The sequence below is a fragment of the Xenopus laevis genome, chromosome 8L (assembly GCF_017654675.1).
Source record: "Xenopus laevis strain J_2021 chromosome 8L, Xenopus_laevis_v10.1, whole genome shotgun sequence".
Taxonomy (NCBI): Eukaryota; Metazoa; Chordata; class Amphibia; order Anura; family Pipidae; genus Xenopus; species Xenopus laevis.
Genome location: NC_054385.1, coordinates 22,259,894 through 22,279,825, shown reverse-complemented (window position 1 = coordinate 22,279,825; position 19,932 = coordinate 22,259,894). Strand labels below are relative to the sequence as shown.

General features: G+C 40.7%; 2 protein-coding genes across 7 annotated transcripts in view; both read right to left on the bottom strand.

Annotated features, from left to right (window-relative positions):
• cdk5rap2.L (CDK5 regulatory subunit associated protein 2 L homeolog) overlaps positions 1 to 19,932 on the bottom strand; it is a 192,688-nt gene that overhangs the window by 125,589 nt on the left and 47,167 nt on the right. For all 6 annotated transcript variants that reach the window (XR_005963252.1, XR_005963254.1, XR_005963253.1 and 3 more), the window contains one exon: positions 1,650 to 1,772. Coding sequence is in view for 3 of the 6 variants with exons in the window: in XM_018229695.2 (XP_018085184.1) it covers positions 1,650 to 1,772 (123 nt within the window). In the remaining 3 variants the exon portion in view is untranslated. The remainder of the gene's footprint in view (positions 1 to 1,649; positions 1,773 to 19,932) is intronic.
• LOC121396899 lies at positions 6,913 to 10,034 on the bottom strand. The gene is made up of 2 exons (XM_041572513.1): positions 7,400 to 10,034; positions 6,913 to 7,315 (listed from the first exon to the last, which is right to left on the bottom strand). Exons 1-2 carry the CDS (start codon positions 9,683 to 9,685, stop codon positions 7,127 to 7,129), a joined length of 2,475 nt encoding a protein of 824 aa, XP_041428447.1. The 5' UTR covers positions 9,686 to 10,034; the 3' UTR covers positions 6,913 to 7,126.

The window sequence follows — 19,932 nt, the reverse complement described above, 5'->3', positions numbered from 1 at the left end:
AGGACCACATGTTGTCTGTTCACAGCAAAATCTTCCACATGCAAGTACACCCTCAAATCAACTCCAGGGATTTTATCTGCTTCATGGATAGACATAGCAAAGGAATTGCCCATACCTGCCCATGAAATAGCCTTTGAGTCAATCGTCCAATTACTTTTGAACCCCTGGTCCAATTACTTTTGAGCACCCTGAAATTAAGTGATTGTTTTAAAAAAGGCTTTACTTCCTCACATTTTTATGCAATCTTTTTTCACAACCCACTGAATTAAAGCTGAAAGTCTGCAGTTCAACTGCATCTGAATTGTTTCTTTTAAAATGTACAGAACCAAAATTAGAAAAAAAAAGTTTTCTGTCCAAATATTTATGGACCTAACTGTAGCTCATAGTACATAGTTGATTCAGGAACTAGCCATTTTGGAGTCAGGAAGGATTTTTTCCACTTCCCTTCAAATGGATTTCCTTCCTGGATCAACTAGCAGTTAGGAAGGTTGAAATAGAGCTAAAAGGTTTAACTTGATGGATGTGTGTCTTCAACCTACCTTACTATGTTACTATATTACATGTATTACATCAATAGATCCCCTGCCAGCAAAAGGCAGAAAATTCAAGCAGAGCAAGATTCTTCTTAACCTGGTAACTCAAATTTCACCTCCCCAGTAAATCAGCAAGCCACAATGGTGCAGAGGAGCACATCCTTCCCAACAATAGTCAGAGAGAAAGGCTGGCTGTTGGTTTAACTCCACTAGTTCCCTCTCAGGTGGTGGGATGCATATAATTAGAAGTAAGAATATGATAACTTACCAGGAAGATAGCAGGAGTCCAGTTGCTGACCCTATCTCAATTATCTATAAATTAAAGCTGCACCAAAAAGGAAAATGAACTAAAAATAAGACCAAGAAGATTTTTATTCATCCAGGTCATGGTATATCTAGTAAAAGTAATCCTAAAAACAACTGGACTTGCTGTGTAATCATTGAAGACGTTTCACTATTCATCCAAGCAGCTTCTTCAGTTCAACTGACTGGTGTGGGAAGTGGTGTGGCGTGCAATGGGTTCCCCAGTATCTCCCATTGTAGCTATTTTGTACATGGAGGAAGTGGAAAGGAGTGCCTTACTTACATTCCAGGGAACTACACCGAGTCACTGGTTCAGATATGTCAATGACACTTGGACTAAAATCATATTCAATGAAGTGCTGGCCTTTAAAGAAAACATTAACTCAGTGGACAACAACATGATACCTAGGTAATCCTATTACAATAACTCCACAGAATCACAGCTCTGTGAGTTTTAGATGTCATCTCTTTGAGGAGTTACCATTGTGATTGGATTAGTGGAAGAGTTTCCCACACCAGTCAGTTGATCTGAAGAAGCTGCTCGAAAGAGTAGTGAAACATCTTCAATGATAACACAGCAAGGCAAGTTGTTTTAGAATTACTTTTACTAGATGAACTAAATTGGTTAAATGCTGTCTGCCCTGCACTTTGCATGCACTAAAACTGTGGAATTGGAGAAATGAAGAGAGGAATTTTACCCTGTTCCAGAAGATAGGGAACATGTAATTTTCCTAAGGTATAGCTAAAATCTACAGTAAATCCATAGTTTTATTTATTACATGCAATGATTGTTTTGAAAATTAGAATACATACACTTATTTTCTTTTCCATATCATCTAGTTTGCTCTGTAGGTCACATGCTATATGATCGCTATCCTCTGGTATTTCGTTCTGATCCAGGCCTACACCAGATTTCTGATCTGAAGGGGACAGATCCTATAAAACAAGCAATGAAACCAAAAAAATCAGTCTTTAATATTTATAAAATGTTATATGTTATAAAATGTTTTATAAGAATCCAAAGAAGATTTCTGAATCAAACATCTAATTAACCACTATAAACACACACAAACTGGGTTTGTTTTCCACAGTTTCTGCCTAACCCTCATTTTGAAGATCTGATCTCTTGGTTACTGACTCTGTTGCTAGTTCCTAACTGTTCACTCCCTGCCCTAATTTCTTGCCTGACTATGACTCTGTTTAAGCCTTGTCTGTACAGTGCTTTGTCTCAAACTACACTGTGTTTGGGTTCTCTGCAGCAGAAAGTTCAGGGCCTCAAAAGGGCTTTGGTGAATACCAGTCCAGCAGGGTTCCCCTGAACTGAAGAGTGCATTCCTTCAAGCAGTCCTCAGGGTTTCTGCTACACATATTGTTACAATGTAATGGACAATTTCTAATTGGAACTTGAGTTAAATGGATCCATTATTTGACTGTTGTAAGAATTCTTCCATCCCTCCCATACTGCCTGTGTCAGTTCCAAGCTGCTGCCTGATCTTAATTTTTTGAGATTATCATGAGCACATATTAATGTGGAGCTACCACATGCAAAACTTGCAAAGTAATTACAGTAAGTCAGGGCTTCAAGTCTAATATAACAGGCCATGAATACCAGAATAAAGGGTTTTTCAGCTGTGATTCAAAAAACATAGTTTACTTGTTAGAATGCAAAAATTGCACCAAACAGTACGTTGGGCGATCAACCTTTTAAACGATTGAATACGGGAAAATATAAGGGCCATTGAAAAGAAGGAGGAGAAATCCCCCATAGGAAAATACTTTGCAGCCTGTTTCTGTAGGGGCCCCCTTGATTTGGGAGTAAAAATTATCAAACAGGTTAAGATTCCCCCCAGGGGTGGGGACATTCTTACGCCCTTTGAATCTGAGAGAAGCCTTTTGGATTTTTAATTTGGATACTAGGGTCCCCAAGGGCCTGAATACCAGGCATGATCTTGCATACTTATATTAACATGTTCTTTGACCATACTTATGCGTGTATATACCTGCCCTAATTTCTTGCCTGACTATGACTCTGTTTAAGCCTTGTCTGTACAGTGCTTTGTCTCAAACTACACTGTGTTTGGGTTCTCTGCAGCAGAAAGTTCAGGGCCTCAAAAGGGCTTTGGTGAATACCAGTCCAGCAGGGTTCCCCTGAACTGAAGAGTGCATTCCTTCAAGCAGTCCTCAGGGTTTCTGCTACACATATTGTTACAATGTAATGGACAATTTCTAATTGGAACTTGAGTTAAATGGATCCATTATTTGACTGTTGTAAGAATTCTTCCATCCCTCCCATACTGCCTGTGTCAGTTCCAAGCTGCTGCCTGATCTTAATTTTTTGAGATTATCATGAGCACATATTAATGTGGAGCTACCACATGCAAAACTTGCAAAGTAATTACAGTAAGTCAGGGCTTCAAGTCTAATATAACAGGCCATGAATACCAGAATAAAGGGTTTTTCAGCTGTGATTCAAAAAACATAGTTTACTTGTTAGAATGCAAAAATTGCACCAAACAGTACGTTGGGCGATCAACCTTTTAAACGATTGAATACGGGAAAATATAAGGGCCATTGAAAAGAAGGAGGAGAAATCCCCCATAGGAAAATACTTTGCAGCCTGTTTCTGTAGGGGCCCCCTTGATTTGGGAGTAAAAATTATCAAACAGGTTAAGATTCCCCCCAGGGGTGGGGACATTCTTACGCCCTTTGAATCTGAGAGAAGCCTTTTGGATTTTTAATTTGGATACTAGGGTCCCCAAGGGCCTGAATACCAGGCATGATCTTGCATACTTATATTAACATGTTCTTTGACCATACTTATGCGTGTATATATCTTTGATTTTCAGTCTAGCCTAAAAGTAAAAAGAAAGCAGAATAAAAGAATAATTTTCTCCTTACGTTTTCTCCCTTCTACCACTTCCCATATAAGTATTCATACAACACACGATTTTGAGTTTTCAGAATTATTGTTCAATATTTATGGCAATAACAAGTGAGTCACTTTAGACAAATATAATATGTAATTTGATTTCTATAGCAGCCTTATATCTTAATTAATTAATATTTTTTTTACATATAAATTCATCTTACCATATTTAAAGCAATCCTTTTCTAAACTCCAGGTAAACCCAAAAGCATTGATCATTTTCAAAATTGGGTAACAATTTTTCTTAAAGGGGAAGGAAACCTAGTCGGCGCAAACCCCCCTCCCCCCCTCCCGTGTGTTGCCCACCCTCCCTCCTCCCCCTGGCCTACCCGTCCCGCTGGGCAAATGCCCCTAACTTGTTACTTACCCTTCTGCGCAGGTCCAGTCCAGGGAGTTCACAGACATCTTCTTCCACGCGATTCTTCTTCCTGCTGTGAACGGCGTTTTGGCGCTTGCGCAGTAGGATCATTTCGCCGGTACGGATCTACTGCGCATGCGGCAAAAGTCACGCGCATGCGCAATAGATCGTACCGGCGAAATGATCCTACTGCGCATGTGCCGTTCAAAGCAGGAAGAAGATCGCGTGGAAGAAGATGTTGTCTGTGAACTCCCTGGACTGGACCTGCGCAGAAGGGTAAGTAACAAGTTAGGGGCATTTGCCCAGCAGGACGGGTAGGCCAGGGGGGAGGAGGGAGGTTGGTCAACAAACGGGAGGGGGGTGGAAGGTTTCCTTCCCCTTTAACCAAAAGTTTTCTTTTTTGTTTTTTTTTTAATATATTAATAAAAGGTGGTTTTAGCTATTTTGATACATAGATTTTAAAGATTTTGATATACATATATACAATTTCTTTTGTTCTCTTTTTTTAAAAACATTTGTAAAGGTAGACACACAGATCCTATCGTCCGAATCAAGGATTCGTACGATTTTCGCATCATGTGTGGCGTGTGCCGACATCTTTCGTCCGGCGGAGATCGGTCGTTTGGTCGATCGGTCAGGTTTGATTTTGACCCAACCGATCCCCCCGGAGCCCACGGCACATCGTAATCGGATTGTTCGGCCGTATTACCCCCGATTTAACCATGTTTGTTAATGGCATATCGGGGAAAGATCCGCTCGTTTGGCGATGTGGCCAAACGAGCGGATCTTTGCATTTATGGCCACTTTAACATGTCGGGCAATTATTTGATGTTTAGCCCACTAGAGGTCACTGTGACATCAACTATTTAAGGAAACGATGAATGTGAATTTGTATGCCTGACTAAGGGAATGCTTTCCCGAAACGCGTAAGGCGATGATACAATAAAGACCATGATACAATAAAGACACCTCTTTATATTTTTCTGGAGTGCCGCCTGGAACATTTTTCTTTTGTACTTTTATTTATTAAGCTTACTTTTATTGGTGGACATAACATGAAGGGCAGTGCTCAAGCAGGAGGCGAAGAGAACAAATATGCACTCTTTGCATACCTTTTAGTACTCGTTCCCCGGAGACTCCTTACAGTGAGCACATTTATTCCAAAAGAAATGAAAGATGACCCATTACGTTGCACCTTCCGATAGTACTGATAGTCCCACCCACAATCCATTAAAACATAACCTTTAATAAGAACTTAAAATAATATGTCCAGAAGATGTGACTTCAAAAGTTAAAATAAAATTAGGAGGGAAATCCCCTGTATTGTTCACACTTGTGACACCTCTATTGTTTATATCTTAAAGCATGTACTGTTCACACCCGAGATCCAGACTGAAACTGCCCACATTGTTCACACCTTACTAAAATGCTAATGAGCACCAGCACTGTGTCACTGTATGTAGTAAATCTTAGAATGATAGCTTTCCTGGTCTCCTGCTCTGTTCTAACAGTAAAAGGTAAAAAGGATATCAAGGATTCTGGTTGTCCGCTTCCTCTGCCGGTATATCGTATGTCTGTTCTCCCTCAGACTCAAAGCAAGGATCCAAAGTTTCAGAAGAAAACCAGCGCTCACAGCACAAGGTCAGTGTCACGGACACGGTACTTCCAACCGCACGTGACTTTAGGTGTGGCTATTAGGGGTCACTCACTTAGTCTCTCACCCACCTTGCACACAGGTTAGACTAACACAAAAGCACCCCAAACACCAACCAACACCCACAAAACTAATTCGCTGCCACCATCTATCATTCACAGGCGATAGAAACCTAATGTAACTATTCCCCTGTTCTCTCTAACAGGTAATAATTCACAATACACCTACTGATTCAACAAGTACTTCAGTATGCAGAGGGTTAAGGCTCACAGTTACACTCTTTCAGGCTAGGTTCGTTTAGAGCATCAAAGACAATCTTATTAAATTCTCTTTAATATTATAAAAGGTATAACAGTGCAAAATACAAAAAAGATGTTACAAAAGAGACATACATTCAATAATACAAGTACAAACAGTTGTAAAATAAAAGGGAAAACATGGAAAACCTATACTTAACTCCAAAGATATAGAATTCCTGGTCCTGGAGGCAAGGGGAAACAAACGGGATAACTTCCAATCGCAATTGGTCCTCCAAAGTAAATCCAAAGTTTAGTCAGAAGAGCTGACTATTTATTAGTGATTTCAGGGCATCAGGTAACTGCACACTCCCCCCTCCCTCAGGAATGTAAGGGGGTGTGGCCTAGCAGGACACAGATTGAGTTTTTATGACCTCCTGTGAGTAGGAACTGGACCAAGAATATAATGACCATAACTCCTTATTGGAACATAGGAGAGAGATGATATTATATTCATTGGTTATTAATTCTCTCAGGGATTCCATAGATACTAAACATCAATACTTTGTGACCTGCCCCTGCCCAGATATTCACATCTAATATACAGAGTACCAAACCTAGTCATGTTTGGACTCGTTGGAAAGATGAAATTGCCTTGAACCCATCATCAGTTTTTTATACTGTTGGTACAACAGGTCTGGGTTCTGTAAGGATAAATATATTGGAGTATACATTATATGTAACCTTTACTTCACCTTTGAGGGTCTTGCTGGGAACTTTAAGTTCTCACTCCTTGGGCTTCCCCCTCCCCATGGAATGGCTCTTATCAGCCAGGGCATGGAGGAGGGAATTACAGCTCTGACCCCTCTGACCATAGTGAAAGAGGCCTGTTATGTGTCTGATTTAGATGCTGGTAGAAATATTTCTCATGATACCTTGGCCTGTTTTATTAACTATTACAGGCCTGTATCATGACACCTCCCCTTTTTAGAGTGAGCAAGGGGAGATTGACTTACAGGTCACTCTTAACCTTGCCACAATAAAAACATAAATCCATAGCCATAGCCAGGTCATTATCGAAATATCCATTCATATTATACAGTATGAGGGATCAGGCTACCTCCCAGGCCTAAAGTCTTGTTCCTTGAGGGCTGTATCAGTATAATCCCAGGTACTGGACTGGTTTGATGTAGGTATACTTCCCGTTTTGCCTCTATCTGCACTGTCTCTGGACAGAGTGCAGGTTTGCATAGTAGGCAATGGTCTATCACTGCTCTCCTCAGGCATCTGACCTATTCCTCCCACCTTGTTCACTGAGGGGCCCTCCAGCCTATCTCTAATCTCCCATTCCCTGGGCCTAGACATAGAAACTAGCTGGCGGCCTCCCACCTTGTTCACTGAGGGGCCCTCCAGCCTATCTCTAATCTCCCATTCCCTGGGCCTAGACATAGAAAGTAGCTGGAGGCCTCCCACCCCCTTGATGCCACCCTGGTCTCCACTGACCTGCTTAGTCTTGGGTTGGCATAAACCACTGGGCTCGTCCTTAATACTCTGGACTTCTGGAAAAATTACTTTGTTGCTATCTGACTTGGGAGCAACTCCTGGTACTGTCAGCCTTTCCTCCTTAGTACTGACCACCTTAGCCCCCCTCAGTACTGGTTCTGGCATGAGGGCTATTCCTGGCCCACCACTACCATCACTCTCCCCAGTCTGAGTGGCACTATCCACTAGGACCCTACTCTGAGTCCTAACCACCTGTCCCTCATGCTTCTGCACTGACTCCTGAGCTTGGCGTAGCTGCTGACCTCCACTCAAGACCTCAGGCAGTTTGGGTACAGGATCAGGGATTACACGCTGGAAATCCCTCACTGCCGGTATACTACCGGGCTGCACCAGGGAGACTCCTAGGGGAAACCTCTCCTCCCCCTCTCCCTTCTTATCCCTACTTTGGGACAACACTGGTTCAGGCACTGGTTGACTCTGGCTCCTGCCTCCCAGTCCTCCCTCCCAGTTACTTTGCTGCATTGTACTTTTTACAATTACCTGTTGAGGTGGGTGGCCACACTCCAGCGCGGCTGGACCTAGTGAGACCTGGTCATAGGGCACAAAAGCAGTTATCATGTAACCCAAGTCATTCCCCAACAAGACATTTACAGGAATTTCATTAGTTACACCCACTTCCCTTAGACCTCTCCCCGCACCCCAATCCAAGAAAACTTTTGCCACAGGCACCTTTGGGTGGCTCCCACCCACTCCCTTTATGGACAAAGTCTTTCCAGGAATAATGTCCCCAGTGTTTATCATCTCTGGACGCACCAGAGAAAAATTAGAACCTGAGTCTCTTAGTCCCTGAGTCACTTTGTCCCCCACAATCACAGACTGCATATGATGATGTAGATTCTCAGGCTTACCAGACACGAGCATCACAACAGGCTGTCCAGGTGAAGTTGGTTCCTTCTTTTGTGGACAGTCAGTCCTCACATGGCCCATCTGGTTGCAGGAAAAACATCGGCGGGTATCCTTCTGCCCCACAGCTGCAACAGACCCCCCAAGAGATGAATTCTCACCAGACTGTAGACTGCTGTGTGCGGTTCCTCCTGTTGATCGCTCCTTGTAGCTTGGTACAGATGTTCTGCGGTGGTCAGACATCCTATTTGCAGCATAGGTGTCTGCTATCTCTGCTGCCTGATCTGCTGTTTTGGGCTTGCGGTCCATAATGAATTGCTTAACTTCTATAGGACACGTCTGCAAAAATTGATCCTTTATCATCAGATCTTCCAGGCACTGAAATGATGTAACAGAGAGTCCTCTCAACCAGGATCTAAAAGCGGTTCTCAGACTACTCACAACATCAGAGTAGCTGTCTGTAGGTCCGCGCTGCACAGTTCTAAATCTTTTGCGGTATACTTCTGGTGTAAGATGGTACTTTTTGATGAGGGCATTTTTTATAGCATCATAGTCCCCATCAAACTCTGGTGGTAAGTCCACAAAGGCATCCAGGGCTTTGCCTTTCAACCCTGGGGTGAGATATTTTGCCCATTGCTCACGGGGTAAGTGATACTGTCTACAAGCCCTTTCAAAGCACCGCAAAAAGGTATCCAAGTCACCATCTTTATCCATAACTGGAAATTTATCCACAGAGTTTATTAAAGGGCGTACTTCCTGGGTCTCACTGGACCGTGAGTGTGATCCCTGCTGCTGGAGCTTGACTAACTCCAGTTGATGCTGTCTTTCAGCTGTAGCAGCATCCCTCTCTGCTTGCCTTTCAGCTGCTGCTGCTGCTGCTGCTGCTGCTGCATCTCTTTCTGCCTTTCTTTCTGCTGCTGCTGCAGCTGCTGCATCTCTCTCTGCCTGTTGATATTGCAGGATGAGCTGAAGACGCAGCTGGGGGTCATCTGAACCCAACAATTGCAAATTTGCTTGCAGGGATGAATTCCTGTCATCCTGCCCACTGCAACTAGAACTGTCCTCTCGCTGAGAGGATCCTGGAACAGAGTTCATCACTGGGACATCCTGAGTTGCATAGTCTCCTGACTCAGGTGTGTAGTTCTGCTGCTCCTGTTGCCCCAAGGCACAAATCAACATTTCCTTCGATTTGTCCGCTGCATCAATTCCTCTTTGCTCACAGAGATTGATGAGGGTCTCCTTGGTCTGCCTCTTGTAAAATGCTGCCATCTTGCAACACTTTGCCAAAATAAAAGATAGAAAAGAAAAACAAGAAGGGAAGGGAAACTGTTTGCAAGTATGTCTTAATAAAAATAGTATGCACTGAGTTTGTCTTTGAAGACTGTAAACTCCTCGCAAGGATTTACAGTTCTTTAGTGCAAGGTTTAATGACTTAACCCAAGCACTAATGCTCTAAATAAAAAATATGCCACCGCTGCCTACCAATCTGTCACGGACACGGTACTTCCAACCGCACGTGACTTTAGGTGTGGCTATTAGGGGTCACTCACTTAGTCTCTCACCCACCTTGCACACAGGTTAGACTAACACAAAAGCACCCCAAACACCAACCAACACCCACAAAACTAATTCGCTGCCACCATCTATCATTCACAGGCGATAGAAACCTAATGTAACTATTCCCCTGTTCTCTCTAACAGGTAATAATTCACAATACACCTACTGATTCAACAAGTACTTCAGTACGCAGAGGGTTAAGGCTCACAGTTACACTCTTTCAGGCTAGGTTCGTTTAGAGCATCAAAGACAATCTTATTAAATTCTCTTTAATATTATAAAAGGTATAACAGTGCAAAATACAAAAAAGATGTTACAAAAGAGACATACATTCAATAATACAAGTACAAACAGTTGTAAAATAAAAGGGAAAACATGGAAAACCTATACTTAACTCCAAAGATATAGAATTCCTGGTCCTGGAGGCAAGGGGAAACAAACGGGATAACTTCCAATCGCAATTGGTCCTCCAAAGTAAATCCAAAGTTTAGTCAGAAGAGCTGACTATTTATTAGTGATTTCAGGGCATCAGGTAACTGCACACTCCCCCCTCCCTCAGGAATGTAAGGGGGTGTGGCCTAGCAGGACACAGATTGAGTTTTTATGACCTCCTGTGAGTAGGAACTGGACCAAGAATATAATGACCATAACTCCTTATTGGAACATAGGAGAGAGATGATATTATATTCATTGGTTATTAATTCTCTCAGGGATTCCATAGATACTAAACATCAATACTTTGTGACCTGCCCCTGCCCAGATATTCACATCTAATATACAGAGTACCAAACCTAGTCATGTTTGGACTCGTTGGAAAGATGAAATTGCCTTGAACCCATCATCAGTTTTTTATACTGTTGGTACAACAGGTCTGGGTTCTGTAAGGATAAATATATTGGAGTATACATTATATGTAACCTTTACTTCACCTTTGAGGGTCTTGCTGGGAACTTTAAGTTCTCACTCCTTGGGCTTCCCCCTCCCCATGGAATGGCTCTTATCAGCCAGGGCATGGAGGAGGGAATTACAGCTCTGACCCCTCTGACCATAGTGAAAAGAGGCCTGTTATGTGTCTGATTTAGATGCTGGTAGAAATATTTCTCATGATACCTTGGCCTGTTTTATTAACTATTACAGGCCTGTATCATGACAGTCAGGTTCACAAAAAAAAAGAGAATAAAAAAAGAAAAGAGATTTCCGCCAATATGGTGTAGTATTTTCGAAATGTGTACACACACCTTTATGTGATTAGCATATACAATAAATAAATAAAAGTGTCCCTTGTATCCACTCCAGCGTATTATCCACTATCCTAGACTTTATCTCATGCGGATTTGTATAGAGGGGTACTCACGAACGTTTAACGGATACTGCACAGTAGAAAGGTGTAGATATCAGCAGCTGATTTTACATGAGGCTCTAAAGCTTCATCCCACTATGGAAATTCACTGACCTAATGTAAAATTGTAAACATCTTTAATGAACAATTGATAAAAAATTCACTCACAATATTCCAGTGATAAAATCACAAAGTATTTTGTCTCCCACAGTCACCATTTCAGCGTCCCCAAGAGTCTACAAACTGTTGATGTTAGGTGCGAAAAGTCGCCGGCGTCTTTTCTCACCGCGTGTATACCTCAGGCGCTTAGCGATGTCGTATTAGCCTTGACGCATTTCGTCCTTCGACTTTCTCAAAAGGCTTCAAATTGTAATTTGCACATGCGTTTTTACGTCCTGGCGCTAGCGTTTTCTCCTTCCTTCCTCTTTACCCTATTTAGCTGCTGGGTTGTCATATATTCATCTCTATTGTTCTTAACTCCTTGTGGCCAATCTGTTGCCATGACGTCCCAATCTGTAGCAACCATCATAAATTCAACATATTTACAAAGGTTTCACATAAATTTATCTCTCTTTTTCAATATTATATAAATATATGAGCTTATGGTTTTCCAAAGTTATACATTAATAAAAACATTCTGTAATAACAATATTCTAAAAAAACTTTTTTTTATAAATAAAAAAATTTCTTTCTAAAAAATTTTTTAAAATCTTTCCTTAAAAAACCTTTTTACAGACATATATAAAAAAAAATTATTTTACAGAAACGTTTTTTCTTTGTATCATGATGAATATTAGTTTCCGCAGCTATACCTGATATTAATAATGACAATGATTTACCCTAATAAAATATTATTGGATTCTCTCCTAAAAAAAACAATTAAATATTCCAGCATTGTTTACTGTGGGGGGGGGGGGGGGTTCACAGGAAGGCCCTCAAGTTGATATCTATGTTAAGACCTTTTGGTGTAAATGTTTCTAGATTATAGATCCATCTGCTCTCACTTTGCAAGGTTGTATTAACCAAATCACCTCCTCTCCACTTTTTCTTAACCTCTTCCATATCCCAGTATGTTAGATGTGCTGTATTTTTATTGTGGACTTCTTTAAAATGTTTTGAGACACTATGTTTTTCATTGCCTTTTTTATGTTGTTTACATGTTCTCTGATTCTATCTTTCAACATTCTGTTAGTTTTTCACACATACTGTAGGCCGCAGGAACGTTGTAAACAATATATCACATTCTTAGTTGTGCATTTAATACATTGTTTAATTTTGAATTCTCTTTTGTTTACTTCTGAAATAAACGTTTTTCTTTTTTTGCCATATTTACATGCTGTGCATAGGGAGCATGGAAAAAAACCTGCCCACGGGTGTCCACTGATAACTAATTGTTTGTCTTTGTCTAAACAGTGGTTATTTGTCAAAATTTGTTTTAAATTATTTGCTCTTTTAAAAACCACTTTTGGTTCATCTGGAATGGTCTTTTTTAAATCCATATCACATTGTAGGATCCCCCAATGTTTCTTAATAATTCTACTTATATCCCCTGCTAAGGGGTTATAGGTAGTGGAGAACACTATTTCCTGTTTTATTTCCTTATTCCCTTTTTTTCTTTCTATCAATAGCTCACTCCTCTCTATTTCATCTACTTTTACCCGAGATTCTTTCAATATCTTACTGTTATATCCTCTTTCTCTGAACCTATTGTTTACTTTTTCCAGTTGTTTCTTTTGTACCCCTTCCTCACTGCAGTTTTGTTTTGATTCTACACATTTGGCTAAATGGAATACTTTTGATCCATTGTGGATGGTGATTGCTGCTGGGTCGGATTATTTGCGTCTACTTCCTTAAAATAAGTTTTGAATTGTAACTGTGTGTTTATTGGGTAAATGGTCAAATCTAAAAAATTAATTTCTTTGTGACTGTAAGTGAGAGATAGCTCTATATTTAAGTCATTATTGTTTAATGCTGTAACAAATTCGATCAGTAAGTCAATGGGGCCCTTCAAGACAATTATTATATCGTCTATGTAGCGACGCCATAGGACAAGGTTGGCCCCCAGCTCTAGGCGTGGGAGGACATGGCATTCCTCCCAATAGCCCATATGCAAATTCGCATAGCTGGGGGCGAATCTCGTACCCATGGTGGTCCCACATAGTTGCAAATAATACTTGCCCTGTAACCAAAAAAATTTGTGTTGTATAATATAAATATAAATTCAATTCCCTTTAGGATAAACTCCTTTTGGGGAATTGGAATCTCTCTATCCCCTTCCAGAAAGTGGGCTGTGGCTTTAAGGCCCTGACTATGTCTAATTGAAGTGTATAGGGACTTGAAGTCCAACGTTGCCAGCAACATATTTGGTTCCCATTTTAAATCTTGCATTACTTCAGTTGAATCTTTTAACCCTTTAAGTGCCAGCAGAATTTCACATTTTGGTTACGCGAAATGCCAGCCGTTTTTGAAACATTTGTGCTCTCTCACTTTAGTGGCATTTTCTGAGGGGAAACCTATAGTTTACCTAGGAAAACTATACATTGTTTTTTTCGGAAGAAACTGTGCTTTCTAAATCTGCCTGAGTTGTCATGTATTTCCACTTCTGCAAAAAGATTTATAGCTCTAAATACAAAAAAAAATGAAAAAATCCTATTTTTCACAATATATGCATTTATACCAGAAAAATATTTCATTTTACGCATTAAAATCAAACTGATTTGGAAAGCCTCGTGTTTCACGAACGTGCCAATACCAGATATGTATAGTTTTAGCCAGATTTAGGACATCTGTACAGCAAAAACTCCCGGCAGTATATTACCGAATTTTGAAAGCAGAAGGCAGAAAACGGCATACTTTAGATTCCAAGGCCACAAAATCCTGAAACTGTAGGTTTACCCCAGAAAACCATATATTTTTAGAAAGTACACATTCTGCGGATTCCAAAATGGGTAACTATGTCTCTCTACTCCTAACTACCAAACATCAATGCTTGTCTGAACGTAGCGGTTTTTATAAAAATGTATCAAAATTTTAAAAAATCACTTCAAAGGTTTTATTTTGCTGCTCCGCATATCACACACTATATTGGATACCAAGAAAAAGCACCCTGAATATGATTGCCAGGGGTCCACTGAACAGTTTGATCCCCATTGTGCATAGGTTTACCAAAGTACCTGGCATTTAGAGACCCCAATATGAAGTTAGCACATCCAAATTGTCCAGGACTTTACTTCAGCTACTGAAAAATTAACACATTGACTGCATTTTTTGTGGGGTAAAAACACAGAAAAATAGGTTTACCCCCAAAAACCATATATTTTTGGAAAGGACACATTCTACCGAATCTAAAATGGGTACCCATTCCTTTCTGCTCCAAACTACTGAGTCGCAAGGCTTTCCCAAAATTGTCGGTTTTGGTGAAATATCTGAAAATTGCCTCAAACCTTCAACTTCCCAGCACCATATCACCCATGTATCGTTAGGTACCAAGAAAAAGCACCCTAAATATGATTGCCAGGGGTCCTCCAAACAGTTTGGTGCCCATTGTTCATAGGTTTACAAAAGTATCTGGCATTTAGAGGCCCCAAAATGAAGTTAGCACATACAAATAGTCCTGTGGGTAACTTCAGCTAATGAAAAATCAACACATTGACTGCATTTTTTGTGGGGTAAAAACACAGAAATATAGGTCTACCCCCCAAAACCATATATTTTTGGAAAGGACACATTCTACCGAATCTAAAATGGGTACCCATGCCTTTCTGCTCCAAACTACTGAGTCGCAAGGCTTTCCCAAAATTGTCGGTTTTGGTGAAATATCTGAAAATTGCCTCAAACCTTCAACTTCCCAGCACCATATCACCCATGTATCGTTAGGTACCAAGAAAAAGCACCCTAAATATGATTGCCAGGGGTCCTCCAAACAGTTTGGTGCCCATTGTTCATAGGTTTACAAAAGTATCTGGCATTTAGAGGCCCCAAAATGAAGTTAGCACATACAAATAGTCCTGTGGGTAACTTCAGCTAATGAAAAATCAACACATTGACTGCATTTTTTGTGGGGTAAAAACACAGAAATATAGGTTTACCCCCCAAAACCATATATTTTTGGAAAGGACACATTCTACCGAATCTAAAATGGGTACCCATGCCTTTCTGCTCCAAACTACTGAGTCGCAAGGCTTTCCCAAAATTGTCGGTTTTGGTGAAATATCTGAAAATTGCCTCAAACCTTCAACTTCCCAGCACCATATCACCCATGTATCGTTAGGTACCAAGAAAAAGCACCCTAAATATGATTGCCAGGGGTCCTCCAAACAGTTTGGTGCCCATTGTTCATAGGTTTACAAAAGTATCTGGCATTTAGAGGCCCCAAAATGAAGTTAGCACATACAAATAGTCCTGTGGGTAACTTCAGCTAATGAAAAATCAACACATTGACTGCATTTTTTGTGGGGTAAAAACACAGAAATATAGGTCTACCCCCCAAAACCATATATTTTTGGAAAGGACACATTCTACCGAATCTAAAATGGGTACCCATGCCTTTCTGCTCCAAACTACTGAGTCGCAAGGCTTTCCCAAAATTGTCGGTTTTGGTGAAATATCTGAAAATTGCCTCAAACCTTCAACTTCCCAGCACCATATCACCCATGTATCGTTAGGTACCAAGAAAAAGCACCCTAAATATGATTGCCAGGGGTCCTCCAAACAGTTTGGTGCCCATTGTTCATAGGTTTACAAAAGTATCTGGCATTTAGAGGCCCCAAAATGAAGTTAGCACATACAAATAGTCCTGTGGGTAACTTCAGCTAATGAAAAATCAACACATTGACTGCATTTTTTGTGGGGTAAAAACACAGAAATATAGGTTTACCCCCAAAACCATATATTTTTGGAAAGGACACATTCTACCGAATCTAAAATGGGTACCCATGCCTTTCTGCTCCAAACTACTGAGTCGCAAGGCTTTCCCAAAATTTTAAGTTTTGGTGAAATATCTGAAAATTGCCTCAAACCTTCAACTTCCCAGCACCATATCACCCATATATCATTAGGTACCAAGAAAAAGCACCCTAAATATGATTGCCAGGGGTCCTCCAAACAGTTTGGTGCCCATTGTTCATAGGTTTACAAAAGTATCTGGCATTTAGAGGCCCCAAAATGAAGTTAGCACATACAAATAGTCCTGTGGGTAACTTCAGCTAATGAAAAATCAACACATTGACTGCATTTTTTGTGGGGTAAAAACACAGAAATATAGGTTTACCCCCCAAAACCATATATTTTTGGAAAGGACACATTCTACCGAATCTAAAATGGGTACCCATGCCTTTCTGCTCCAAACTACTGAGTCGCAAGGCTTTCCTAAAATTGTCGGTTTTGGTGAAATTTCTGAAAATTGCCTCAAACCTTCAACTTCCCAGCACCATATCACCCATGTATCATTAGGTACCAACAAAAAGCACCCTAAATATGATTGCATGGGGTCCTCCAAACAGTTTGGTGCCCATTGTTCATAGGTTTACAAAAGTATCTGGCATTTAGAGGCCCCAAAATGAAGTTAGCACATACAAATAGTCCTGTGGGTAACTTCAGCTAATGAAAAATCAACACATTGACTGCATTTTTTGTGGGGTAAAAACACAGAAATATAGGTTTACCCCCCAAAACCATATATTTTTGGAAAGGACACATTCTACCGAATCTAAAATGGATACACATGCCTTTCTGCTCCAAACTACTGAGTCGCAAGGCTTTCCCAAAATTGTCGGTTTTGGTGAAATACCTGAAAATTGCCTCAAAGCTTAAACTTTCCAGCATTGTATCGTCCATGTATCATTACCAGCATAAAGCATCCTAAATATGAATGCCGGGGGTCTACTAAACAGTTTGATACCCAATAAACATAGATTTACCAAACTATGTGGCATACAGAGACCCCCAAATCCACATAGGGGATATGAATTTTCACGTATGACACTCTGGCTACTACAACATAAGCACCCAATGAGAGCCCCTAACAATATGGAGACCCTAGAAAACAAGATATTTTCCGAAAGTACACAGTCTAACAAATCTAAAGCATGTAAGGACATCTTTCTACTGCAAACTACCAAACCGCAAAGCAATGCTAAACATAACGCTTTTTATGAAATTTCTGAAAATAGTCACAAAGCAAGCATTTTACCCCGTTATATACCCCACATTTTGTAACGTTCCAGCAAAAGTCATCGTAAATATGAACGCCAGGGCTGTACTGAACAGTTTGATGCCTGATATGAAAAGATTTACCAAACTAGGTGGCATACAGAGACACCCAAATGAAAATAGTACATATGAATTTTCACATATGACACTCTGACTGCTACAATACAAGCACCTGGTATGTGCATTATGCACCATAAGACCCCCTAACAGTATGGAGACCCTATAAAACCATATATTTTCCGAAAGTACACATTCAGACGAATCTAAAGCAGGTAATTGAATCTTTCTACTGCAAACTACCAAACCGCAAAGCAATGCTAAACATAACAGTTTTTATGGAATTTCTGAAAATAGTCAGTATCCACATACTGCCATATCCATATACTGCAACTGTTTATTCTGGTAATTCTGCTATATCCACATACTGCCATATCCATATACTGCAACTGTTTATTCTGGTAATTCTGCTATATCCACATACTGCCATATCCATATACTGCAACTGTTTATTCTGGTAATTCTGCTATATCCACATACTGCCATATCCATATACTGCAACTGTTTATTCTGGTAATTCTGCTATATCCACATACTGCCATATCCATATACTGCAACTGTTTATTCTGGTAATTCTGCTATATCCACATACTGCCATATCCATATACTGCAACTGTTTATTCTGGTAATTCTGCTATATCCACATACTGCCATATCCATATACTGCAACTGTTTATTCTGGTAATTCTGCTATATCCCTACTTGTATTTGTTAACCCCAATAACTTTTGTCTGTCAGGCCTATTCTACTTTAGTTCTTTGATAAATATCTAAAGCACACATCTGTGTCCCCTCCTCAGTGAACAAGAGATATTTTTATAGCCCCAAACCTGGTTCTGGTGTCTGTAAAACTCTGCCCTTTGCTAGCTATTTAATTGATTAATTAGGCTCTGGTTTTCCCAATCAGCTACATATAAATTCAGACCCAGTATTGGGGATGGCACTCGTGTCTGGGGCATGGCACGAGTGCTAACCTTTCCTAAGTGCTAAAATTTCTCAAGTGCTTAGAAATGACAGTTAAACAAGACAGTTGGACAAGGCATTGACAAGGCAAAAGGAACCGGACTCCCCTGCAATCATCAGTGAACCATCTGGGATAAGAAGAAAACAGATTTGTTTGTACCTGCTAGTTTGTTACTTCTTATTCCAAACATGCTTTATCCTGCATTTCTCCTCCTTTCACTCTCATGCTTCATAAAACATTTTTCACTACCTCCTCCGGCAAGTCCCACTTCTATACAAATCTCAGCCTCTCTTCTCTCCTCTCCTTCCCTCTCCACACATGAAGTTTATAAAGTACTCTGTTTAGCTATTCCACAAAACTCCTCCTTTTCATACAAACGAAGGACTTATAAATCCCACTCACACTTAGTCTTTCTTTCCTTTCTATTGCTGGCAGCTGGGGACATTTCCCCAAACCCTGGCCCTTACCCCATCCCAGTTATATCACGACCACGAGCTCCTTCTCTCCGGAGCAAATTCCAACAGTACAGAACACTTACTCCTATACCCAAAAACCCAGTTAATCTTTCCTGTGCTCTCTGGAATGCCAGATCTGTCTGCAACAAACTCACCGCTATACACGACCATTTCATTGCAAATTCCTTTAACCTACTCGCACTTACTGAAACCTGGCTTTCTCCTACTGACACTGCCTCACCTGCTGCCCTGTCCTATGGGGGCCTACACCTTACTCATACTCCCAGACCTGGCAACAGACCTGGAGGTGGGGTAGGTTTGCTTCTCTCTCCCCGCTGTACTTTTAAAGTTCTTCCACCTGTTCCCTCTTTATCATTCTCCTCATTTGAGGCTCACTGCATTAGGCTCTTTTCTCCGGTTTCACTGTGCATTGCTGTTATATATCGACCACCAGGACCAACTGCACAATTTCTGGACAACTTTGCTGCCTGGCTTCCTTACTTTCTTTCATCTAACATACCTTCCATCATATTAGGTGACTTTAATATACCCGTTAACAACATTAACAACTCTTCTGTCTCTAAACTTCTTTCACTAACCTCCTCCCTAGGCTTATCTTTGTGCTCAGACTCCCCCTCTCACTCCAATGGTAATGCTCTGGATCTCATATTTACCAGACTCTGTTCAACCACCAATTTTACTAACTCACCATTTCCCCTCTCTGATCACAATATGCTCACATTTCAACTCTCACTAACTCCCTCCTCACCCCCTGCTATTCCCCAAACACGTACCTACCGTGACTTGCAAGCTATAGACGTGTCACATCTCTCTTCTTCCTTTGACTCTCTTCACTCTAATATCTCAGCCATCTCATGTCCTAATGTGGCTACCTCTGTCTACTATAGTACTCTCACCACTGCCCTAAATGAGCT

Coding starts and splice junctions, on each gene's coding strand:
- LOC121396899 (XM_041572513.1), bottom strand. CDS start 9,685: ATGGCAGCATTTTACAAGAGGCAGACCAAGGAGACCCTCATCAATCTC. Junction 7,316..7,399: donor AGGGCCCCTCAGTGAACAAG/GTGGGAGGCCGC, acceptor TCAGTGAACAAG/GTGGGAGGAATAGGTCAGAT.